Genomic DNA, 26,137 nt, shown 5'->3' with positions numbered 1-26,137 from the left:
TTGTGCCACGCTTACAGTTGAAGAGATCTTAAATCACTCACATGATGTCAGAAAGTTTATTTATTTGCAACATTTTAGCCTCTGAAGTATAGCTGATTTTGAAAGTCTCAAAAACCCCACAAACTAACAGAAGCTAAGTACAGGGATCGTCCAGGATGTTGGGGTTGGTTCTGGTACAGTTAAATCATCAGAGGACTAACAAGTCAAGCTAGTAGCCTAAAAGCACAACGTATCTAGGACTAGGATACTCACTATGGTGACTAATTTACTTGTCATTTCTATGAGAGACAAAAATTAGGCTAGTCGACATAGAGAGAGGGAAAGTTGGGCGAAGCCACCTGGCACAACTGTATCTTTGATGTCTTGAGGCTTTGTGACATTTCTGCACTTGTAGCTGCCTTAAAATCATACAAATAAAATAATACGTTCACCTGACTGGTATTTCTGGTCCAACTTAATTATACGTCTCTTCCTGTTCGAAGGACATTTTTCCTCCCCGCTGTCTCCACCTGCTTGCTCGTGGGGGATTAATTAGGGTTTCCTCTAATGTTACAGGATCTTTGCCTTGCAATAAAAAATGAAATGAAAAGGTGACAGTGTAACAGGCAGCCTCTTTTTTTCACCCATCCAGCTGTATTGATTTCTCTATTGAGCATTTCAGTTGCTCGCAGGCACCTCTGATTTCATGTGGCTCGCACTGCGTCGTGCTGCAGCGCTGCTGACAGAGGTGCAGCTGGGGGAAAACGCTACTTCAGATCAATAATTGTGGTGATTAGCAGAACTCTTTGCAGCACTAATGGAGGGACGTGCTGAACTGTGCGAGCCCACAGTGGCAGAAGCCTCCTACCTTTGACCAAAGCCTCGTGCTGCTGCTGTCTGCTGGTCAGGGTCTTAACATTGTGTATATACAGTGTGTTTGTTATGCGATTAAAGTTAGCCTTTACTGTCAATCCTATCTTGACATTCTCAGATACTTCTACATATCTCAAATCATCAATGCATCAAGCAAACACAGACCAGGAAGCTCCTTTTTATCTGCAGGATGCATGTTATTGAGCAGTATACATGCTTTTAGATATTGAGCATTTAATTTACTTAACTTAAAAAAAACATTTTGGTCTTTGTAATAGGATTGCTCTTGAGATTTTTACCATCTCATAAAGTACCACAGTATGAAAGCGGGAAACAAAGTGTGCAGCAAGTTGATGAGCCTGAGATTTCGTTAGATTCTTTTCCAGTGTTTTCTTTTTATTTTCTATTTCTATAAATAAGCAGAAACACACGGTGTCGTAGCCGTCATTTATTTTTTACCACAGTATCTGCAAATCTAGTCCATAAATACTTTCAAGCCCATCCTCATTTACCAAAGCTGAAACAGTGATTTCCTTCTCATTTCTGCTCGTGTTTGGCAGTTAATTTTCTCACAGCTAATTGGTTGGAGAAGAAGGTTGGAATGAGATCTTGTGGTTTTATTTTGTACTTGTTCAGCCGTTTATTAAGGCTGGCAAAATAGTGCAAAAATAAAAGGCAAAGATGAAACTAAACAATAACCTAAACTGCATGACCTAAGATTAAAGCATGAAAAAACCTGGAAACATGACATGAACATAGCAGACAACCAGACAAGGAATGAATGAAAACACACAGGAGGGGAAGTGGAAACACACGGAGAAACAGCTGACACAAATGAACATAACAACGTCACAGGGGAAGAGTAAAACTACACACACTGAAGATAGAAACACAAGACCTCTTCAAAATAAAACAGGAAACATAATGAGATGACATGACAACACGAACTCGACAACATGAGACACATGAAGGGCGAGTGAGACTTAAACACAGGGGAATCTAATAAACTATGAACTGTAACAGCAACCTTGGCATAATAGAAATGAACTTAGATAACCTAAAGAACTTAAACATAAACCATAAACGTCAAAATATATTGATACTCAAAACGCTGGGTCACATGACCCAGGATCATGACATCCACATGTTAAAATGTGTTTGCACAACTTAAGTCAGGTGCATCTATACCCGAGCACCCAAAGCCATAGGAGAAAGCGCTGTATGAGTGGGTGAATGTGGCTTGTAAGAAAAGGTGCTTTTAGTCCTCAGAGTAGGAAGGAGCTGTACAAATACCAGTTCATTTACCATCTTGTCCGGTCTTTTCCAGGATGGTAATGCTTCTTTCCTGAAGGTCATGAGGGGTCACTGAATATTTTGATCAGGATTCTTAAGTAGACGGTGCTTCTTCATCTAACATCATCTTTTGAAGCTGTGGCTTTTCAAATAAACTTTACGTTGTTTTTTTACATTAAATTTGTCACCAGTTTAGCTCCAGATGTAAAATTCTTCCCACCTCCTTTAGTGGCTGCGCTAAAAACAGCAACAGCCAACGCAGCTGTTTCAAGTAGCTTTGAGATGAAAAAGTATGAGATGTGGCGCGAGCTGCTCGTCACTCGTCCCTCTTTTAGATCGCCTCCTCCCTCCTCACACTTGTGCAGCAGAGGCATTAATATCCAGGAGGAGGACAAAGATGACAGTGGAGGAGAGCTGAGCTGCAAGGACGGCCAATGAGCTGCTGCTGCTTGTGGCTCTAGAAAAACATGGGCATCCTGAATCAATGACGTTTTGCATACACCACCTGCTGTGGTTGTTTTCCTGTTTCATCTTTCTCTGTTATCAGTTTGCACATGTTCACTTCTCATGATAACAGGTACTCAGGATTAGGCTGACCCTTAGCGCAACTTGGACTGATATCACAGATATTTGCAGCATTGAAGGGTTTGACTGTGCAGTGATTACACAGCAGTTGGCTCGTGTTGCTGTATAAACAAAGGATTAACCGTGTTTGACAGTTTCATTAAGAAGCTCGAATACGTTCATCTAGATTAGGGCTCAATGTTGCAGCTCTGCATGTGGTCGTGAACAATGCTGAGGCCTGCTGCTCCATGGAAACGGTTTCTCAACTGTCGACAGGCTGACTCAGCTGCAGAACATGCCACCAGTCTATGGTCACTGGGCAAACATTGGTAAATGATAATGATGAAAGATTTTTTTCTAATGAAAAACAGCAGCAACAGTGTTTGCTGCTTATTTATATGGTTATATGGGTGACCACATTAACAGCCCCATGTTTTTATTCTTCAGCCTTGGCTACATATGAAGTGATTGACTTGCTGTGCATTGCTTTGCAGTAGTGAACAGCTTAATGTATTTACTACTCGCTTGTGTCATCGACAGTATACTTCACTCCCACTGCACAATTGTTTTTCAATTGCTCACCTTCAAGTTGAGAAACATTACCTGGCTACCTGTCTCGTGTTGCCTGTTATATTGCTACAAGTCCCCTTTAGACTCTGCTAGAGTGGCTTTGCATGATTCACAGTTTGTAATAATCCTTGTGTGTCCTGTACCAGGACTTGGTGCAGCTCCTAAATTCACCTTCTCTCTGAAACAAACTATTTAACACATTCCCATTTTAATAGGATCTTTGTTTCAATTGAACTTTCTTCTGATTGGCCGCCTCTCATAAACGGAAGGTTTAAACGGCAGGTGGGAGGGGCTTCTGTGCTCACAGCCAGAGCTCTCTGCCTGAGATGGCCATATCTGCAACATCATACACAGCCAAGGGTAGGAAAAGCTGTCTGAAACAAAGCTTTACTAAACTACAGTGAAGAGACGCGTGACAGGTTCTCTATAACTAAACTGGAAATTTATCAGGTCGATAACAGTAGTATGATTAGAACCCTAATATTATGAGGTAGATAACAAGTTATATTGTAATTTGATTTCAGATTATTCTCTATTCTCTTTGGTCTTCTGAGTACTGAAAACATGATTTATTTATTTATTTTTTTGACAATCACAATCAAAAACATGTTTCTGCATTTAAAAATGAACAAATAGTTTGATATCAGACCTGTTACTGTTTCCATCTTCACTCTGACGTTTCTTTGATTCCAACAGATTTCCACGGGGGAGGGAAATCGAATCTTTTACACTGTGCACTAGTCTATGGTGTGTCTGCCCAAATCTAATTTTATTGTAAAGTCATCTGAGGCTTCAGGAGTGCAGTGGAGTGAAAGGAAAAGCAGCTCAGTGTTTTCTTCTGTTAGTGATTCTGCTGCGGGGATGCCAAACGAGGAATGGGGATTAAAATACTCCTGTTGTAGCACAATTCAAGGGAAAAAGCTTGACAACAGCATTAATCTCATTGTGGTAGTGATTAGGTAATTATTAGTCGTCTAACTAACAGTATTTGGGTTGTGTAGATTTACTACGCCTGTGGTGGCGTCTAATCAAACATGATAACTGCTCTTATTGCTTTGTGATGGTTACTTCTATGTGACAGGAAATTGTTAAATTCGACAGTCTGATGTGCGTCAGCTTCAGTAGTTTGAGCCTGCTGATAACTCCTTGGTTGAAAACTGAATGAGTCTTATTGTCACTTCATCGCTAAGCCAATGTTCCAGAGATCCGGTTTTAAACAGTGATGTTTTTATTTCCCTTTTTAGTCAAGATTTGCAAGCTGCCCTGCCAGGTAGGCAGTGTTTCAGTCTCCTCATTAAAACCTGAGTGGATTTCTACAATTACACCTCTCCTGCCACGAACGGCAACTTAAAGTGAACCCAGAGCCTGCTCCCACTTTCAGTGCTTTCTCAGTTAATTACATCTGGCCACGATCAGGGACCTCATTTCCAAACGAATACCTCCGGTTTAACCCTCATGGCCCTGCTAACCATATTTAGCAGCGTTTGAATAAAAACAACCATGAAAGGCAAAAAATGGCTAAGAACATCACCGAGCTGCTCGGGTGGATAGGACATCCTAATCCCCAGATAGATGTGTGAGCTGACTTTAAAAATAGCTTCTTTTTGTTATAAGACAGACCATGACTGATGTTGACGAGAGCAAAACAGCTTCTAGGATGTCACTTAGAGGAGTTTTCCACATTAAGCCTGCTAAATCTGGAAATGCATAATGTTCTCTCAGTTTGTTCTTACTGACTCAGTAAATTGTAAATGAGGGCTAACTCTCAAAGATGTCTCAAGTTCCCAAAACAAAGCTTCCCAGGAAGTCTGTTATATTTTTTGTCCCTGCAGTGTTGAGGCATCAGCTGTGTGACTGTGGGTGCTGCTCACTGAGTTTAAATCCAGATTAAAGATTCATTATCAGCTGTAAAGATGTTTGCTTCAGGGCAGAAGCCTGTTAACCTCGCAGCACCAGGTGTAGACTTTCAGCTCTCTGCTGCCGAGCCAGTAAGGCTCCTGAGATTGTAAACAAACCTTTAAGGGAAATTTCACCCATTATCTTGGTTTAGAACATCTGTCATATTCAGGACAGCAAAACAAATTACTTCATAGAAATGTAGAATTTGTGGAGTTAAGTCTACTTTTGTAAAATTTCTGTATGTTATAGTAAATGGAAACTGTTTACAGTAGTGTCCAACATTCTTGAGTCACCATTAGGCTTCAGTGAGCAGTAGAGGAATCACCTGAAAGGCGAGATGCATCTGTCGGGTCTTTGCTGGATTTTTCCTGTTTTGTTTTAGATGGTGTTCATCTGATGTAGCAGGTTTTTCTAGACCTGCTGCTTCTTCTTTTTCCCCTCATTTGTCCAACTTCATCAAATTGTTTTTAAAGGGCCCGCTGCACACCGTGCTGAGTTTAAGACTAATAATGTATTTTTGCAGCAGGCCTAAAGATACAGTTTAAAATTGTCTATTGACTTAAGTTTTCTCTTATTTGTAGACAGCACTGGTTCATCCTTGAGTCAGATGTCTTTCTTATGCTCGAATGCTTCAATCAGCTTAAAAAAACAAAAAAATGTCTTTGAAAATTCTCATCTGCAGGGACTGGACTGGAAATGAGTGAAAAAGCAGCCACAAATTTAAAAGCTCTCTGAAAAAAGAAAGAAAATGTAAAGAAGTGGGTGGTGGCTGAAGAATTTTGCACAGTATAATAATCTTAATCTCTGTGACATTTTCACAATCCTAATCTGGACCAATCACGTAATCACAGCCAAAGTCACGAGATGGGGGGAAAATCTGATGCCGTCGTAAACGTAAAAACCAGCCTAACATTGAGTGACATGCTGTGAAGTGTCACAACTGTAGCTCAAACTTGGGAGAGAAATGCGTTAGTAAAAGCTTAGTTACCTATGGTAACAAATAAATTGTTAGTGAGATGTGTGTCCTTTATTAATGTATAATCCTGTTTGACCGATCCAGCCTCAGAGGACACAAACACCAAGTCTGCTCTGTCTCTGTCCTCCCCTGTAGGGGCTAAACTGACCTAATTAAAGTGCCGTCTGCTCAGCCTCATGTTGATGTTCTTAGTTTAGACCTGACTCCTGCAGCGTTTACCTGTTTACCCATTTCAGGAGCTCTCAGTGTAACTCTTTCATGATGAGATGTCAGAGACCTGTTTGTCAGGTGCAGACTTGCTCTGTCTGAAGTCAGTATTTGAATATCTCTGTGTTCTCGGCAGGAGGCTGATGGCGATGACAGGTTGGGGCTGGCAGGTGACGCAGAGGGAGAATGTGATGGCGACTCCAAAGCAGACACTCCAGATTATCCTCTCTCCACAGCAGACACAGACAACACTCCAGAATGCCTCAACAAAGCTCTGGAGGGGCTGCCGCCCAGGTAAACAGTCCTCAAACGCAGAAACCCACATGCCAGAAAACATTTGTGCTCAAAGCGTGTCTTTTTGATATCCGTGCTTATAAATTACTCACAATCCCACAGCTGAGCTGGAATGCAGAACCACAGGGGTATGATAATATTAACACGTAGCCAAACTAGTTTGAATCTCCGCATGAGAGTCTATCATAGCTCAACAAGCTTTGTCCAAGATGGTAGCAATTCATTAAAAATGAATGAATAGTGTTCTATTGTTTAACTGTAGGAGTCTGTTTATGGTCTGTCAGAAGTAGTTATAACAGTGCAGATGCTCTCTGGGAAGATATTTGGAGAGCTGCAGGTGATTGTTGGCATAAAAAGCTGCAGGTGATTGTTGGCATAAAAAGCGGCAGAAATAGTTACAAAGTTACAAAGAAGTTCAAAGCAAGTGAGGGTTTTTATTAATAGTAGGGATAAATGTTACTAGTTCACTAGACAGTTATTATGCTTATGTTCAGCTTTATATTCTTATGTTTGGACTGTTCAAAACAATCCTTTTCTTTCTTTGTTGTTTTTGTAAAATAAGAAGCCCCTCACTTGTCCTCTGTCTCAGGTTGTTTAACCTCCCTTCAGCTTTCCTTTAAGCTCACCTTCTGAGAGCAGCTCGTAGGGTTGGAACCAGAGATGACCATATTAGGGATTTCCACTCTGTGATAACATATAGAGGCAAGAGCAATAAAAACTAGGCTAGCTCAGCTGAAGTCTGAGGTTTTGGCTCTCAGGGACTACTTATACATGAATGTATTTTGCCTTTTTTAATATTCACCATTGGATACTAGAGGTGGGAATCACCATACATCCCACAATACGATATTATCACAATACTTAACGCACGATACGATATTATTGCAATTTTTTAAAATATTTTGCCATATTCAGATTCTGTACATAAAGGTAAACTTTATCAATATTCATTTTATCTAATAACAAAGTCTCACACTCAGTCTTTCTCTCATTTCAGTTTTATTGTTGACAAACTGAACGGTTTGTATTACAGTCTAGTCCAACTTAACTGAATGCAACCATCTGGTACAATTATAGCTATTCTGAACTATGCAATATGAAAACTATGCAGCCCCTTCAGCAACTGAAGAATTTGAAAGTAAATTAAAACAAAATATAATTTTACATTAAATAAAAAAGTTTTAAACTTAATTAAAATAAAACATGTCTTAAATTAAAATAAGTAAACTGTCATGTTTATTGCTGCCAAAAAAAAACGTTAAACACATTTGGACAGTGTCAGGATTCTTGTTCAGAAAAAGGAGCTGATCAACATGCTCTGAAGTCAGAGCATGTTCCAGTCCACAAAAACCTTTTTTTGTAACAAAATATCGATTTCTGCTGTCCCTGTATCGATACATTATTAGCAAACAAAATATCACCATACTACACAGTATCGATTTTTTCCCCCACCCCTATTGGATACAGTGCATATCTGGCAGAAAAATGAAAAAAATGAATAATTGTACTTTTAATACTTGTACCCCTGCCTTTTAAAAAAGCCATTCATATTTTATAAATGTACAACACCAGATAATTTGACATATAAAACAAGAATAGTTATTATTTTGAATATTTTCAGGTGGCTCTTAAATACACACATATACTAACAGTGTTCATCTTCCTCCATTAGATTATGTTCAGTTTTGACTTAAAAAAAAGACTTGAAATAATCATTAAGTCATTTGATTATTAAGTATAAAGTATAGATATCCCTGTGTATACAGTGTAAATATAACAGATCCGATCAACAGATCAATATAAAGATCAAATTCATTCTAAGTGCAGTGAATCGTTTGCATGTTGGCTGTTCTGCTGTTCGTTGACACAGTTTAAAGATTTCTAAGTGCGGCTCAGGTGACCTGACGAAACCTGACGTGCATTTTAAATGTTCTTCTGCTGTAATGTTCAGCTGTAAGAGGCAGTTTTCCCTCTGAGTTATGAGAGCACCTCAGTGAGGTGATTGTTTACCTTTCTGGTATAAATGTAGGTTAATTTGAGCAGAAATAGATTCTTACTGTTTGAACATGCTCTTATTAATGCAGTGAAAGTGAATTTGCAGCTATTTCAAAGAACTCAGCTCCAAGAGTTCAATAAATTACTTTGTGACTGCTGATAATTTTAATTTGACTATCTATCGACATGTAATCCCGACTGATAAATTATATTTATGAGTTGGGACTCTTTTATTCAAAGCGAGTGGCAGAAGCGATGGCACAGAAGGTTTGCATACGCCTACAGTGATTATGTTATAATATATGCAAATAAACAAACACAGCACTGAGATGGCTTTTAGATCTAAAAGCTAACCTAGTGGTGAGGTTTGCCTGGAAAAAAATCCACATGACCTTTTTTGTTGGTACTCATGTCAGTAGCATGCACTCTGGTACAATGAAGCAGGCGGAGCACTGCTTTCTGTTTGGTAAAGAAGAAAATGTGATTTTATTTTTATATACAGGTCGTGTATACAGTATAAACCTCTGTAAATAAGCAGGAGAAATACCTTAATATATAATAATATTTTGTGATAATACTCTTTATTTATGGGCTAATGTGGTGTATTTCGAGGTAAGACACTAAATCCTGGTGAAGTCTGGGAAACACATTGAAATCTGGACTTTACCCCTGTAATCAGTAAAGGAGCCACTGATATATAGTTCTTGCACTATGAAAATTCCTTGAACAAGGAGGTCACTTACACTTTGAACAGGTTTGAGTCCTCAGCTCCTGAAACAGGTCAGCTTTATGGTCATTTGGTCACATTTCAGTAGAATTGACAGTGTTTGTGTTACACTTACAACACAGCGCAGGTCTAAACTTAAAGCTTAACGTTCAGACTGTGTTTGGTGCATCTTTGGGAGTTGCTTCATCCATGTTAGTGGCCCTAAACAGCAGAGAGATGCATAATATTTGATTTCACAAGCTCCCTTGGCTCAGCGGCAGCACCACACACCCTACTGTTACGCTTCGTGTGCCTGGGAGCAGGTGATGCAAATTGTGTAATCGGAGAGCACATTATACTTTCCCACTGAATTATATTTAGTGACTCATCGTTTTGTGAGTTTGTGAGAAGAATGAAATCTGCATTTGATTTTCTAATGGAATATTCTTCTCGCTCTTATTTTGAAAGTTCAGTAGCTGCTTGCCGTTCATTGGCCAGGTTGCTGTTGTGGTGGTCTTCAGTATAATTCAGTAGTCCATGTTTTCTCTGGAAATGCACAGCAAGCAGAAGAACCTGCAGCAGGAGGAGAGCTCACACATGAACATAGCATCCGGGCAGAACATGGACTGCTGTAGTCCAAGATGGTGGAGTTCATCCCTGGAGAGCAGCTGTCTGTATTCGTTTCATTCTGGTGGACCTGGCACATACAACATGTGCAAATAAGTGATTTTTTAAAAACTACACAGGTGTTTTCCAAGCAGACTCTTCCAAACATTACTATGACAGTTAAAAGCAGTCGTTCATGGAGTCTGCAGAGTGAATGATTGTTTGAATGAGTTTAATAGAGCTGGTGCAAACACTGCTTGTTGCTGTGTTTGTGAGTGAAACAAGTATTTTGTAGGTTTAATTATCGTGTGCGCTGCGGCAGTCACTGCCACTGTCTTGGGTTTGTCTGGATCAAGTTGTCACTGAATGTTTGAATGACAAAACTCATTGCTTTAAAACATTAATGAAGCTGGCAAAGCTACATATCCCATGTCTGACATGCTCTTTATATACAGATGAGGAGTGGAGGATGTGAGCAATGAAGGCCAGGTCACAGGGCTTAAAGGCTCACGAGGGGAGAAGCGACTAATCCCTGCAGACTGACCGTTGGAGCCACTGTGCTGCAGAGAGAGAAGGAAAGGACAGGAGGAATGAAGGGAGACGAGATATTCAGAGAAGAAGACTCAGATGGAGGGAGGGGGAACGAGCAGTAGAGTGAATCAGAATCAGAATAGAGAGCAGACGTATGGGCTGAGCAGAATGACCCGGCAGAGAAGGATGGACTCGAAGGTGAAAAGAGAGGGAAGGGATGTAAATGCAGCCAGCGCGATGGTGGATGGAGTGTGAGCACAGCGCAGACTGGAAACAGCAGCAGCTTTTTTTCATGATGCAGCTGTTTTTCAGCTCCATTCACACGGCGAGCAGCGGGCTCTCTGCCCTGCGTGGCTGCTGTGCAGCTCCCTGATAACTGCTTTAAAAAAGGACCCGGCTTCTTTCCATAATTGCAATCATGCTGTGCTTGCAGTGCAGGTAGTGCTGCTAAAACATAAAGCTGAACATAAGCATATGTCGTTAGGCCTTAAAGACCAATTACCACTAAGCCTTAGCCTAAGCTACTACTCGCAAACAACATATGCTAAACATCTTTATGCGCTATTAAAAGCAGGCCTTATTTGGGCCAACTCATTCACCACATGAGTGCAGATGTTACAGCAAAAGTCATAATCCCTGGAGCTGTATGCAGTAGCCCAGTAAACCGCACGTAATGAACTTAAAATGTCAATAAATGCATGTAGATGACAGTGAGGTGTCAGGGTGAGCTTCAGGCTGTTTTTGACCATAAAGCTTGGTCCCTGCACGCCAGCAGTCAGATGGGGTAAAGAGAGCAGCAGGCGGCAGTGAACTTGGACGCCATGATGTTAGACATAACTGCGGCCAACTGCAGCCCGGGAGGGTAACCCTGAGTGATAAATGGTTCACCTGTAGCGACCTTATGAATTTTACTGATATACAAACAAGTCATCATGAAAATTCCTGCACAGCACCTCGATATTCTTAAGAAGCAAACTGTGGACTGTCATCTTTTTCCTCCTTTGACTTTCAAACCAGTGGCATTTCATTCATTTTGAATGAGAACTCAAAACGTCTTTAGTGACTTATTATATATATTATTATTAATTCTGTATAATATATTATTAATTTTAGTTCTAATTTCTAATCTCCACAGATGGAAGAACTACTGGATACGAGGCGTTCTGTCTTTAGCCATGATCTCTGGCTTCTTCCTCATTATATATATGGGACCTATTGCTCTTATACTTGTGGTAAGTGTCGTCTTTGTTCTGTACCGTTTTTGTAAAAACACAGAATGAAGCTCATAGTTTGAATCTGTTGCTCGTGGCTGAACTTTGTTCTTATGTTTCCGCTTTGCTCCCATCATCTGACCCAGGTCATGTCTGTCCAAATCAAGTGTTTCCAAGAAATTATCACCATTGGCTACAGAGTTTACCATTCCTATGACCTGCCATGGTTCAGGACACTAAGCTGGTAAGGAAAATGGGTTTCACAGAAAAAGAGCTGATACTTTGATGTATTTTGAACAGAGGGTTCCTCTTAAATGGATAGCTTGTTTTCTTTGAAGAGGGGATGCATGAAGTCTTTATCCAGTAGTCAGTGCATTGCCCAGACTCTGTTTGTGGACACGTCACTAAACCTTAAAAGGCCCATTGATTGGTAAACTGTATGTAGTTATTTGTGAAAATTAGTTTAGATCTGAGCTAACCTGCTTATCATAAACTAATTAATGCAGCAGCTAATTAGACCAGCAAACTATATGTTCGGTAAGATTCTCTTTTTTTATCTGGTAGCTTTGGATGGATATAACAGCTCAAGTTCAGTACAGTCTGACAGCTAAACCCCTGAAAATGTAACATGCACACAGCCACAGCGACATCGTCCACGTAAAGCTGTGAGTGAAATGTTTACACTGTCGCCATGTTTGTGTTTGAGAGTTAGATTGGGACAGTGCACATTCATTCACTAGTGTACTGTTGAGCTGAAGGGTTCCTATAGACTTCTATTGCAGCTTGAGGAGTCGCCCCCTGCAGGCCATCAGGGGAAATACATGTCAAAGACATTGTTTATTTACAGTCTGTTAACCATCTAATAACAGTTTTTATTGATCTAGAGATAACATACATGCTTGTTTTATAGCCTCGAAGGGGACAGCACATGTGCTTTGACTTGTTTTGGGAATAAGCAAAAGAACAATAACAGCAGGATTTTGAAATTCACCGATTGTCACGTAAGAAGTATTTTTAATCTTTTGTTCTTGATCTGATGGCTTCCAGTTCACGTCATGCTTTCACCACTTTTATGCAGTTTTACATAAACAAAATACTCCCAGATGTTTCTCCTTTAATAAAAACCAGTAAGTGCTATGTAGAAAAACAGGTTTTTGTGCCCCCAAGTAGTGTATTGAGGATTAAGGACTATTAGTACACTCAACATTATCAAAAGAAAAATAAATAAATTCCAAAACTCAAATACTGAAGCCCCCAGGCCATCTGAATGTTAGCTCTATATTCATACTGAGCTGTCTTTCTGGTATGTAAGGAGATTTAATAAAGTCCCATTTTAAGCCAGCAATGTTTGTGGCATCCACACATCATTAAACTCTGCTGTGCTGTCAGAAAAACGCTGAGTCAAGCCAGCTTCTTCTGCAGTTACTTTCTCTGTCTGTGCAACGCCTCCTTTCCCCCATGACGACTACTTTGCTCCTATTTTTGTTGCAGTGTTTTTGTTGTTACTTTGCATACACAGCACACACCCCCACGGGATGCGACATTGCAGCCGAGAGCAAAGATCACTGCCATGCTGGAAGTAAATGAAAGCTAATTGAAACTTGCCCCTTTCATCAAAGCCATCCCTCATAACACCATGCACGACCAAACAGTGCAGGTCAATGTACAGTGGGCAAGAAACACTGGTAGACACACAAACCCTCTGACCCACACGGGCAACAATCCCTGAAACATACTGAGGAAACGGATATCAAAGCATGAATGTAGAGGAAAACTAATTCCCTTTGTTTTCTGCCTCAGGTACTTTCTGATTTGTGTCAACTACTTCTTCTATGGAGAAACTGTTGCAGATTACTTTGGGGCTCTGGTACAGAGGGAGGAACCTCTGCAGTTCCTGGCTCGATATCACCGCTTCATCTCCTTCGCGTTGTACCTCGCAGGTGAGTCTCACCTGTTGTATCTCCATAAACACACATGCTCTTTGGCCCTTAGTCTCTCACTCACGTTTTCCTTACGGGGGTGGATTAGGTTTCACAAGACGCAGCTTTTACTCAGTAGAGTTCAGTTACAAATAACATTACTGGGGAAATAAATTGAACAAAAGCAGAAACAAAGCTCTCGGGGAGCTTCTTGGTATAAACAGACTAAACTGATTTACAGTGATACAGCTTTTTCTTTGGTGCTTACATTTACATTTATTGCTGCCGGATGTGCCGTAAAAGCACAAATATTGAGGTGTGGCTTTTATCAGCATGCTGTCCCCATACATTATGGGTAAAGAGAAACAGCAACTAACCAAAAAAGCCAAGTGTATAATTGTAGTTTTCTTTTGGAAATCACTTGTGATCTTAGATTCAAATCATCTTAATAAATTGCTAAACATAAATTAATTTATCAATATATGTTACGGTTTTTTCCCCTGTTTGTACTGGGCTGCCATGAGCTGGGGAACTTTAAAAATTTACATCAGTTGTGGAGATCAGCTGTGAACTGAATCCCATGCAAATGTGTCACATTTATAATTTGTAAAATAAAAAGTTGCCACAAATGTGACCCCTGTTTGCTAAACAGAAGGTGAGGCTTCAGCCTCTGTGTGATCTGAAGTCAACAGGTCTTTTTTTTGCCTCCCTGTTTCCTGTGTTGGCAATTACAAATGAAAGTCTAGTGGTAAATTTAGGAGAGCTCACGTTGCTACGTGGCATAAAGACCCATTCAGATGAGAGGCAGGGGAAATCTCAGTGAGACGGGAGGAATGCACGGCGTCTTGTAGCTTGGCCGAGAACGGCTGAGTTTGACCGGAGATATCAGTAAAATCGAGTAAAAGAGACTTTGTTTATCCTGTGACTGCACAGCTCAAATCATGAGCCTGGAGGAGTATTTCAGAGTCATGCAAAAGCCCTCTTTGCACAGGATTAGTATTACCAGGAGATGTTAATTAACATTCATATGCCGAGGGCTGAGCCCACTGAGGGATGGCAGATGTTCTCACTGAGTGCTGCCATGCATGTTTAACCTTTTTCATCTTTTGGTATTTCACTCTGATGGATTCCACCTTACTCACTGGGGCCCGATTTTCACTTGATTACTTTTATTAGTGGAGCTCTGATTGGGGAAATATTGCAGGTATTTTGTGTTGGAATGGATATGTTAGATTCACACTGGGTTAAGGCTACAGATGATCTCCTTAACAGTGAAATAGAGTTCTTGGAGTTTCCTGCTAAGTAGCCACTAATTTCAATTTCTATCTGTGCTGAATAAAAGTGACATTTTTCTAACAAACTATTTTGTAGAAAAAACTGTCCCATTTAGGATAAAGGCAAGTGAATCCCCACTGTCACCCCCCAAAATAAGCTGAGGTAGGAACCTAACCCAACGAAACAAACTGTGGATTTGGATCTTTACACTCCTACTGTTCTTGTGTAACTTTTAACGTTTAAAAACACTGACCCAAAAATGGACCAAATGCAAAAGCTGCCTGCAACCCCCAGTAAAGACCCGAGGCACTCGGCATGCTTGTGATGATTCTGTATTAACTGGTACACGCCTCGCCAGCTTTCCAGCTGTCTCCATCTGTCGGTACCGGAGTCACTGAAATAGCCCGAGTATCATTACCAGATAGTTTTCAGCCTTCCTGGCACTGCCCCTCGAGCCCACTGCACCACCCCTCATCTGCAGACCACACCTCCACCACACAGCCGCTGTGTTTAAATAAAAACAAACATCTTCGTGCATTCATATTGTTTTCAGTGTTAAGGCCAGTGGAAAAACTAAAGTTTTTTATTTTATTTTAATCTGTCTCTTAGTAGCAAGCGCAGAAGTGCAGAAATAGCTAGGTTTAGAAATTAAGATTAACTTCTTCTTTACAGAACAAAGTGCAGTTTAATGTAAGACGAGCACCATTTGGCATCTGAGACATTTTGAACTACACATGGTCTTCTTAACCTGCCACAGTACCAACTCTGCAGAGGGTCTGTCCTAGAAAAAGCTCACACACAAGCTCTCAGCTGCACCAAGTCTTGGCTCAAATCAGTGTAACATCAGAGTTACCGAAGGTTAAATGCCCAGAGACTTTCTGTGAAGGAAAACTGAGAAGTGTCCAATCACAAGCGTGTCTCCCACATCCCCCTGAAACACTACATCATGTGTTATGAGTCTTGATATTTTTGATTATAGCGTACACTTGTTGTTCATCTTGGAGTAAAAACTGACAGCATGTCGTCTGCTCTTTCACAGGTTTCTGCATGTTTGTGCTGAGTTTAGTGAAGAAACATTACCGCCTGCAGTTTTATATGGTGTGTATCAGCCAAGTAACCATCTACTCCTCTGCTGCACCACTAACCTTCTCATCCATCCCCTCTCATGGCTTCCTGCTTCTTCTGTCTCACTCAGAGGAATTTAGAAACTCATCTCATGCCTGCGGAAGGCTTTTTAGGTCGTGTTTGTCATTAAATGTTATCCTGCATTAGCTCTCTGTCCACACCGACACAGCGTTTGATCCCAGATGAGTGCAGGACTTCTGCAGTGGCTCCAGCTGTATTTCATTTATGTGCACCTGCTTTGCTTATTTCTGTCTGTAGCCACCTTTATGCTCCACATTTTATCAACTAAACAAATTTTAATGACTAACTTAATTTCAATTTTAATGTTATCTCACATACAAATTTATGCAAATTGCTACAAATAGCACGAATGCAAACATTTCTCAGGAAAGGCGGCCACAAAGGGAAGAGCCACCCTTTCTTTCATCCAACATGATTATTTTCAGGCTAAACTGCTCATTGTATACTAATATTTTAGAATGGTTTAATTGTGCTGCTGTCTTTGTTTCTAGTATTGTAATAATTTAGTTGCATGCGTCTCCACAGGAATCAGTTCTCTCACTGCTGCCTGCTTTTCTTTTGATGTTTTTCACATTTCTGCACCATCTGATCTGCTGTGTGGCTCTGTCAGTGCCGTCCAGCATGTCCGCCTGTCCTTCTGTTTGTTTCCACTATTTCTGACATGATCCGACTTTCTGAGCAGGCACGGCTACATTCCAGTGCAGTGACACTGTGGTGTTTGTGTTTGTGTTTGCCATTCCAGTTTGCTTGGACCCATGTGACCCTGTTGATTGTGGTAACTCAGTCCCACCTTGTCATTCAGAACCTGTTTGAAGGAATGATCTGGTAAGCAGGACAAAGAAAGACTAGAGGAAGCTGCCCTGTGTCTGACTATCACTGTTTTATATGTTTCATCGCAACTGTGTGCCCACTGTCGGAGTTCGCTTTGTGCAGGCTTCTTAAAAAGGCAACAGTGCATTTAAAAATTAAGTCACACCAATAAAGTTTTAAGTAAGAGGAAAAAATAAGTCATTAGAGGGCAGAAGCATTTTTGAGCCAAGTCAGATACTGATTCTTACCTCTCATCATCGCTGAAATTCCTGTTTTTCAGGTTCATCGTCCCCATCTCCATAGTGATCTGCAATGACATCATGGCCTACCTGTTTGGGTTCTTCTTTGGGAGGACTCCACTCATTAAGGTAAATTAGAAATGGCTTTGAATTTCTATTTCATGCTGATGAAATTTAAGGTATGAGAAATTGGAAAACTGAACCTCTTTTCAGTGGATGATCTCATGGCGACTATGTCCCTCATTTATATACAGTCTATAGATGAGACCTGCAGAAGCTGTTGTGGAAAACATACGTAAAGAGAGTCTCCCTTCAGTTTGTTAAAGAGTTGCTTTCATTGTGAAACACAGCGTGAGCTCAAAACTAATAAATGTTCAGCGTCAGTGGTGATGAATGTTTTATCAGACTCATGTGCCGACTGCTTCACAGTCTGCCTCAGTATCAAAACAGGTGGTTGAAATTTGCCTCACAGGGCATCTGCATGGAGATCCAAGTAGTTATAATAAGGTCAGGTTGGATTCTCCAAGTACTGAGGAGAGATGCTCCAGTGTTTCAGAGGAAATGTAATTCATAGCAACAGTAACTAGCCAGTGGGAGAAATAAGCATTTGATTGTCTGTTAAAGTCATCATTTTAACCACTTACCAAGAAATGAGCCAACTATGATTCAGTGGTAAGTTTGCTTTAATAGTTTAAGATAGAAAATGAAGAAAAACGCATTCTCCAACAAATTACTTTGTTTTAGGGATTTGAGCCTCTCAGAGGACATGGTGTAGTACTTGGTGGAGTAGCTGTTGTGGGCAAGCACGGCTGTTAAGAAGTTCTCGTAGTCAGTCCCCAGGTTCGTGCACATCACAGCAGAGATTTTTAGCCACTGCTCTCTGCAGAGCCTCTCAGAGTCTTTAAGGTTTCTAGTTTCTCACTGGGAGACACAAAGCTTCTGGGCTCTCTGTGGGTCCAGAGGCTGACCGGGCGACTCCATGGCCTCCACATGCTGCTTCTTGGGCCACTCCAGAGTGAAGGAGGTTCTTGTTAAAGATTTTTCCATCTTTTTCCTCAATGTGATGCAGCGGTCTTGTGCTGTGGGTAGGGGGGGAAAAAAAGCATGGAAACATGCCGTAGTCGGCATTGTTTTCCCTTGAACTGTGCGGAGAGGACTAATGCAGACGATTCAGTTTGGTCTCATCTGAGTCATTCAGGTGTTCGCTAACAAACCTGAGTCAGGCCTGAACATGGGCCTTCTTGAGCAGGGGTACTTTGCAAGCACTTTTCAAGCCGTAACAGCTTGGTAGGGAGTTGATGGGGGTCAAGTATTTATTTATTTCCCTCACTGTAACTGCAGCTCTTCCAGGCAGCATTGCTATCAGACTCATTAAAAACATGCACTGTTAAAGCACTGAAATAGTCAGATACAGGTCTTGAACTGTAAATCTAATGGATGTTGAACCCTTCATCATCTGATGACAGCCGCTGCTGCTGTACAGACTCAGCAGATCGGAGCTGAGGGCAGAAAAAAAGATTTATTTGAAATCACGAGTAGTTTGTGGTGAGACTGAGTAAAAACCACACGTCATGTTGATGTGAAAGAAGCCTTGTGTTTGTGTTTCTCACGCCCCGCAGCTCTCACCCAAGAAGACCTGGGAGGGTTTCATCGGAGGGTTTTTCGCCACTGTCGTCTTTGGCTTCATTGTGAGTACGCTTCTTGTTTTTTACATTTTTGCTTTGACTCACATGGTCAGCATTTCCTGCTATGCAGAGCTGTTTATGGAAGCAGACAAATCAAAGGAAACATAGATGTTGCCTTTCTTCTGCGTTGCTACTGTAGATAAGGAGCAGCTGTCGCCAATCTGTATTTCACTGTTAGGGTTGTGATTGTTGGCAGTTTCCTATCACTCTTACAACTGCCAGGACATTTTTATAAAAGTCACGTGACTCTTAGTCACAGGAAAAAAATGTGAAATATGCTTGGATGTTGTTGGAATTTCGATTTTTTTGCAATTTAATGGCAGTCGGGACCAAAATAGCCATTTTTCAGCCTCATTTTTTTCGATCACGATTGTGCTTCACATTCGTTTGCATCTCACAGGTGGTTGTTTCAGAAGCTAATGTTTCCTTTGCGTTCCCTCAGCTGGCCTACCTCCTCTCTCAGTTCCAGTGCTTTGTGTGTCCCGTGGGCTTCAACAGTGAGTCAAACAGCTTCACAGTCGAATGTGAGCCGTCTGACATCTTTGTGATGCAGGAGTACACACTTCCCACTGTGCTACAAAACACACTGACATGGGTAAGACTCTGTTCTTGTCTTTCTTTAGGAGTCATAATCATGACGACATTAAGAGATTTTAGAATGAACTCTAAAGTCTAAAAGACCTATGCAGTACTCCGCCTGAAATCATCAGAAATGTTTTGCAGATGCTACATTATTTAGTTTATTTCTTCAATGCAGACAACTAACACGATGTCATTAAAAGTGATGCTCATGGTCATTTCCAGCTCCAGATTTGTAGTCTTGCTCTGCAGATCAGATTAAAATGGCTTTGATTAAATAACTTTTCAATATTTGTTTTGTCTCTTCTTGCCTCTCTTGCAGAAAACTGTCAACCTGTATCCCTTCGCGATCCACAGCATCTTCCTCTCGTCTTTTGGATCTCTCATCGGACCGTTTGGCGGCTTCTTTGCCAGCGGCTTCAAGCGAGCTTTTAAAATCAAAGTAAAGAGCATCTCCGTTTCTTCTCCGTGCGTTCACTCCTGTTTATCTGTTTGTCAGCGGGATTGGATAAGAGGCCTAATTTTATTGAGTTTGATGTAAATGTGGATCATGGACAGAGGAGGAACACATCTCTAAATATTCTGATAGGAGGGCTGAGCGGATGTGCTCTCTGAGGGCCTGTGTAGTTCATCTGCTTTCCTCTCCTGTTCATCCAGGATACTCCAGGGCTTTTGTTTCACACTTTCTGTTTGATGCAGTTTTTTGTTCAATCTGTTTTCCAGGTGAGATTTAAGTGTTGTTAGTTTCTGCGACCCGAGTGAGTGGTAGTAGTTAGCTGGAGCTCCAGCTCATACACTCACTGTCACAGATTAGTATTAGAGAGAGCGACGGTTGAAATGTTGCAGAAACTGGTTGGACCACTTCAGCTGTGTTTACTCGCTGAGATTGTATTTAAAGTGGCAGGCAGCTCAGCATTGTTTGCTTAGTCACTAATGCATTCATTACTTCAGGCTGTCAGATTAAGCTGTAGCCACCAGTGGTTTGTGCTTTTTTGTGTGCATTCCTGGTGGCCTGTGTAGCATATCTTCACCTAGTGACACCTATTTGACAAGCGATCTTTAAAAATAGCATCTTTTCCACACACTATAGTTTTATTATGGATAAAAGCACAGCTTTGATGCTATAGCATGCTATGTGTCTTCTCCTTCAGGACTTTGCCAATACCATCCCTGGCCATGGAGGCATCATGGACCGCTTCGACTGCCAGTACCTGATGGCCACCTTCACACACGTCTATATTGCCAGCTTTGTCAGGTAGGAAGCGGTGGCAATGTTAATGAGTTCTCATAGAGGAACTTTGTGCTGCTGTGGTAGTTCCGTCTTTTGAACATTTAGAGGTGTTTCAATCGTGTGTAATTTTAATTGATTTTACTGGCAAGGCAGTTCACAAACCCCTCAGCCACAGTATATGAGCCACGACCGCCGACTAGGGCTGCTCGATTATGGCAAAAATGATAATCACGATTATTTTCACTGAAATTGAGATCTTGATTATTTGACGATATTTATTTAACAATAACAATGTATTGAATAATGACTTTCAAGATTGTCAAAAAATAATATAAAATAGTGTGCAAATACTGATAACAGTGCAAATGTTTGCAATATAAGAAATAAATGAAAAATGTAAACATCTATGTTTAGTGAACTTTGCAGTGTTGCTCTGTGGTGCAGCTACGACACCGTAGCAAAGTTTACACACTGTGTCTACTTGATCCACGTCTGACTCCGCGTCTGACTTCCACACAACTGAAGGGTTTTTACCTCTTTTCAACCAACAGCAGTCACTCTCCTCTCCAAATAACTTCTGCTTAGCTTTCCGAGCTTCCCTCGGGTCCTCTCAATTGTTGTGACACGTGTTCGAAACGCAGAGAGGTGCGCTCGATTTGCCACACGGAGCAGCGCGAGAGTAAAGCACGAGGGAGGGGCTAATAATCGGCTCAGTCATTTTTAATGATCGTTGAAAGCCCAGATCGTAATCGAGATTAAAATTCGATTAATTGAGCAGCCCTACCGCCGGCTACATGCTGTCAGGGTCAGAGGGTCATGTGACTAAAGGTGACACTGGAATCAAATTTTACCAGATTGTGTAAAATTACTGACACAATATAGCTGGTCTGGTTTAAATAATCCAAAACGTTCCAGATGTCAAAGGAAAGCTATTTGAAAAACCTCACATCAGTCTCACTCGCCATCAGGATAAACAGGTGGATGTTGTTTCAAAATGACGTTAACGTGGGCATCGAGCAAAAATACTTTGACTTCTGTAACTGTTCTTCAAAAATGTCAATCCAACTCGGCTAACTTCAGTTCAGTTTTATTTATAAGGTGCAAAATCACAATAGCAGTCACCTCAACGTGCTTTATATCGAAAGGTAAGGACTCTACAATAATACAGAGAAACCCCAACAATCAGATGACCACCAACGGTGTCCAAGAGCTTCTAGTTTGAAAAGATGACGACGGCCGAAATGCTCAGCTCAAGCCGATCCATCCATCTTTACGTACAGTCTATGTATTTCACTCTTTGTGAAATTTCAGTCAGTAGTTCAAAACGTCACTTGCAGCTTGTTGGTTCCTTTTTTCTGTAGTGGTTACTGGAGGTTCTCGCCTTCCCCCTGATGAAAGGAAAGTTTGAGTGCTCTCGTGCTTTATTTTGCTTTAATTGCCAAACTTGAAGCTTGAATTTCTTTCCTCTTGCAGAGGTCCGAACCCCAGCAAAGTGCTGCAGCAACTGCTGCTGCTCCAGCCTGAGCAGCAGCTCGGCATCTTCCATACTCTGCAGTCCCACCTGAGAGACAAGGGCATCCTCCCACCTGCTGCTGTCCAGGCCGAGTGACGCGGCACCACCTCCACAGGGCGATGACCTGGGAGCGTGCGAGACGGTTTTCAAAGTTGGCGTAAGCATGTACACGCAGGCACGCATGCAGAACAGCCGTATGGTATGTGTGTGATTTCTGGCATATATCGGAGCATCCATCGTCATCCTGTCGGCTCTTCGTTCAACTTCCAATCAGCTCAAGATCACAACTTTGAACCTGAGGTGACTACAAGGAACAATCTAGTAGGAAAGAAACTAAAAACAAAAAGGAAAAGAAAGGTGGCTGCGTTGCTTTTCACTTGGACCGGCATCAGCTGCAGCACGCTTCACGAGTGAACGGGCCGCCGTCATCCTTAAAACACACACTGAAGAAAAAGATGTACTTGCTCAACAACAGTGACTGTAAAGCACGCAGCTTTCTCAGTGGAGGGTCGACGTGCAGATTCGCTGTGGACGGCAAATATTGCACTACATTTAGATTTTAAAAATGATTTAAGAAGCTTTTACCAGCATAAACTGGGCCCAAAGTGTTGAGCACGTGGACCTGAGTTACAGCAAACAGACCTGGGTGTGGGTGAAGTAGTGATGCAGCAGGGTTGTCAAACATACTGCTAAATGAAGCCATGCTTAGTCTCCACTTCCACAACATTTAGCTTTTAGGTTTCTGACTAAATCTAAAATAACTCGCACAATAATAGTCAAACGACTGTAGGCATGTTAACAGCATCAGCTGCACACTCAGCACTCGAATAATGTTGTACATAAATCTACTGAAACTATTTAGCAATCAATGCATATAATATATTACTACTTTATGTGACCTGCTGCAGAAAAAGACTTTTAAGCTATGAGAAGTGATATGCAAAAAAAAAAAAAGAGATGTAACTCATTTGTAGCTTTGAGCATGAAGAAATTAGATTTTTAACAGGTAGCAATGTAGAGGTGTTTGGGTGACCCTTTGCTTGACTGTAAAAAAAAAAAAAAAAAAAAAAAAAGATAATTTAAAGGAATAGGTTGAATAGTGGTTTGTGGGAAATGTAGTCAGTGGTTTTCTGTCTTTGAGCTGATAAAAAGATCAGTAGCACTGTCCTCTCTGTCTATAAGCACAGCAATACAGTAGAAAATATAGAAAATATTATAAAGATCAATGGAAAAGTTTTTAAAAAGTCACAAATGTGGAGCAGCAGAACATAGTTTTATAGTGTCATTACTATACCTATTATATAGCACCAAATCACAACAGCAGTCGCCTCAAGGCGCTTTATATTGTAAGGTAAAGACTCTACAATAATACAGAGAAACCCCAAAAATCCCACATAAACGTCACATGAGTGGGCAGGAACAGTTTCAAACAGACTCGTATGCAAGTGTAAAAGTTATTGTACTAATTTCTCTCCTTTACGACTCATTTCCCTTGTTCCGGGTTTTTCCTGGTTTGTTATGGGCCGTTTGGAGATGAGAATACCTGCAAGGCAACGCTAAATGCATAGCTTACTTTTTCCCAAAAGAAAGAGGAAGCACGTTTATATTGAAGTCACTGCCTATTTGGAATCTAGAGTCAGTCTAGCAACTGGTTTATTCGTCGTTTGTCTATTTCGACGTTTCACTTGAGCAGTTTTGGATTTGACTTTAAAAATGTAACCAGAGGCGCAGCGCCTGACTCAGTCCAGATTTGAATCCATGATGTAACTGAAATAATGTTTTATCGTTCTAGAGATTGGACAAAATTGCAAATTTTATATCCCGACAATACAAATGCATAATAATTAATATAAGAAACAGAAAAAATTGTGATGTTCAAGAAAATTCCAGAAATTAGTCCTAATCCCCACCCTGATATCTGGATCCACAGACATATTCGTCCATGGCAGTGAGGTCATTTCCATCCTCACAAAAATCCTAAAACGCGCACTGTACAGATTAGATTACACAGGGAACAACTTTAAGTTGGTGGAAAACTGCAACAGCCTGCAAAGCTGCCCTCTGGTCTCTGTATCCTTACTCCTTACTCTGCAGGGTTGCTAATTAGCAAGTCAGTGACAGAGAGTTTGAAGGACGCGTGTTGATCTGTGAGCTTTAGAGGAATGACTCGCTGCTCACACAGAACTGAATCTTCACATCAGACTCTTGGAAAGAAAACAAATGAGCACATTTCCCGAGATGTGAAACGGTTTCCTTCAACCAGTGATTTTAGTTGATCTGTGGGGGTGGTGGTGGTGTTTGAGGGGGAGGTTTCCATCAGATCATTTTTGGATGCTTTAGGGTGTTTTTGCACATCAAATCAATGTTTTCTAAGTTTGAATATAGATTGCAATACAAAATGTTATCAATGATAACATGAGATTAAATGTAGAGCCTATATACTGTACGATGGAGTGTATGTACAGTATATAAAACACTTCTTTAGGTGTACAAAGAACTCTGGGAGGTGGTTTTATTAGCTATAAATGCAAGTTGTAGTTTGATTCTTTAGAGTATGGATCGGATAATTTTAATGTCAGAGGAAATGTGATGATTCGTATTTATGTTTTTCACGTGTTACGACGCTACGTTTGCAAAGAGATTCTCTGTTTGTATCCAAATCCTTTCACAGAGACGTTTACCAAAGCACTGTTTGATCAACACTGATTTTCTTCTGTTAGTGAAAAAGCTCTGGGAGTCAGATGGGAGTCAGATCTCTCCTGTCCCGACTTTCCCTGCTCATCCCGAAACACTCAAACCTGGAAGGTGAGAGTTTGGAATTGGGTTGGAGTGCTGACATCTGGATCTGTGTTGTGTTCACACGCTTCAGTCGTTGGTCAACGAGGATATTTTAATTTATTCGTCCGGTTTGTTCTGTTCGTTTTTTCACCGTAGATTCCAAGATGTGAACGAGCGGTTCAGGTTGAATTTTTGGGACCAGCTGTATCGTACTGTGTAAATCTTTTAACTACCGCTTTACGCGCTTTTCTTTACGCACCCCTCAGCATTCACAGAAGCAGCGAAGGACGCAGACGTCTGGACCGACGTGTCAACACTAAAGAGATCTGACCAAAAGTGGAGCAGGAATTGACTCAGAATTATGTTAGAATGGATTTATATGGAGCCTGGAGTGTGCCAGTGGAATAATGTGACTCGTAAATTAATTCAAAATGTGTATATAAACTAGCTGCTGTCCCAGGTAATGACTCTGTGTATTGTCTGGAAGGATAATGAGCGAACTTTAGAAGTGCCTTTTATTTAAAAATAGATATACTTTGTTAAATGCTATATTACTGATTCCTCCAGTCTCTTAAATTCAGCTCCCATAATGATCATAATCGACACCATCGGTCAGTCTGACGGTGTGGATTCATTTCCCAGTGGGTGTTGGAGTGTTTGCTGTTCTTCTACCGATCTAATATTTCTTTTTAGTCCTACCCACGCCTGTTTATTGCACACTACCAGTTTAACCTTTTTTTCTCTTTAAGCAGCACAGTTCAGGTTGTAATCTGGAAAGTATGGAGCGAATGAGCAGCAGGTGAGCTATAGCTGTGGCTATCTAATCAATCTTTAATTGATATACTTAAGATGTATATTATTTCACTGGGACACTTGAGACTCCATATTTACAGCTGTAGTTCCACGACACACGTGCATACTAATTTATACTTTCCTACCACGTTGCACACAAAGGTAGAAAAGAGAACAGGTAGCTGTCAGGTGACAATGCAGACTTTCAGTTGTTGTTTTTAATTTATCATTTTGTGTACATTTGGTTTGATTTGAGCAGAAATGTTTTCTAATGAGATGGATAAGGAAAATGTGTATCTACTGAGGAATAATGCTGTTTAATATTAGGGGCAATACAAAGTACGGTAAATAAACACACTGATATCTTAATAGAGAGATTGTGAAGGTGTTTAATGTACGGAGGTAAATAAAGACTTTTCTTTAAAATGTTTTTATTCCGATTCGTGTTTTTGATAATGAAAAGACA

The 26,137-nt window shown here is 40.8% G+C and overlaps 1 protein-coding gene across 1 annotated transcript in view; it reads left to right on the top strand.

Moving 5' to 3' along the window:
- The window catches only part of cds1 (CDP-diacylglycerol synthase (phosphatidate cytidylyltransferase) 1), a 32,744-nt gene extending 6,643 nt beyond the window's left edge, over positions 1-26,101 (top strand). Inside the window, exons 2-13 of the mRNA XM_014408146.3 lie at positions 6,498-6,655; positions 11,629-11,725; positions 11,851-11,948; positions 13,505-13,644; positions 15,938-15,996; positions 16,787-16,869; positions 17,135-17,222; positions 18,713-18,781; positions 19,221-19,373; positions 19,680-19,799; positions 20,509-20,612; positions 22,062-26,101. Coding sequence (XP_014263632.1) covers positions 6,498-6,655; positions 11,629-11,725; positions 11,851-11,948; positions 13,505-13,644; positions 15,938-15,996; positions 16,787-16,869; positions 17,135-17,222; positions 18,713-18,781; positions 19,221-19,373; positions 19,680-19,799; positions 20,509-20,612; positions 22,062-22,197 — 1,305 coding nt within the window. The 3' untranslated portion in view covers positions 22,198-26,101. The remainder of the gene's footprint in view (positions 1-6,497; positions 6,656-11,628; positions 11,726-11,850; positions 11,949-13,504; positions 13,645-15,937; positions 15,997-16,786; positions 16,870-17,134; positions 17,223-18,712; positions 18,782-19,220; positions 19,374-19,679; positions 19,800-20,508; positions 20,613-22,061) is intronic.
- The last annotated feature ends 36 nt before the right edge of the window (positions 26,102-26,137 follow it).

This window comes from Maylandia zebra, linkage group LG12 (assembly GCF_041146795.1).
Source record: "Maylandia zebra isolate NMK-2024a linkage group LG12, Mzebra_GT3a, whole genome shotgun sequence".
Lineage (NCBI taxonomy): Eukaryota > Metazoa > Chordata > Actinopteri > Cichliformes > Cichlidae > Maylandia > Maylandia zebra.
This window is presented reverse-complemented; position numbering and strand designations above follow the sequence as displayed.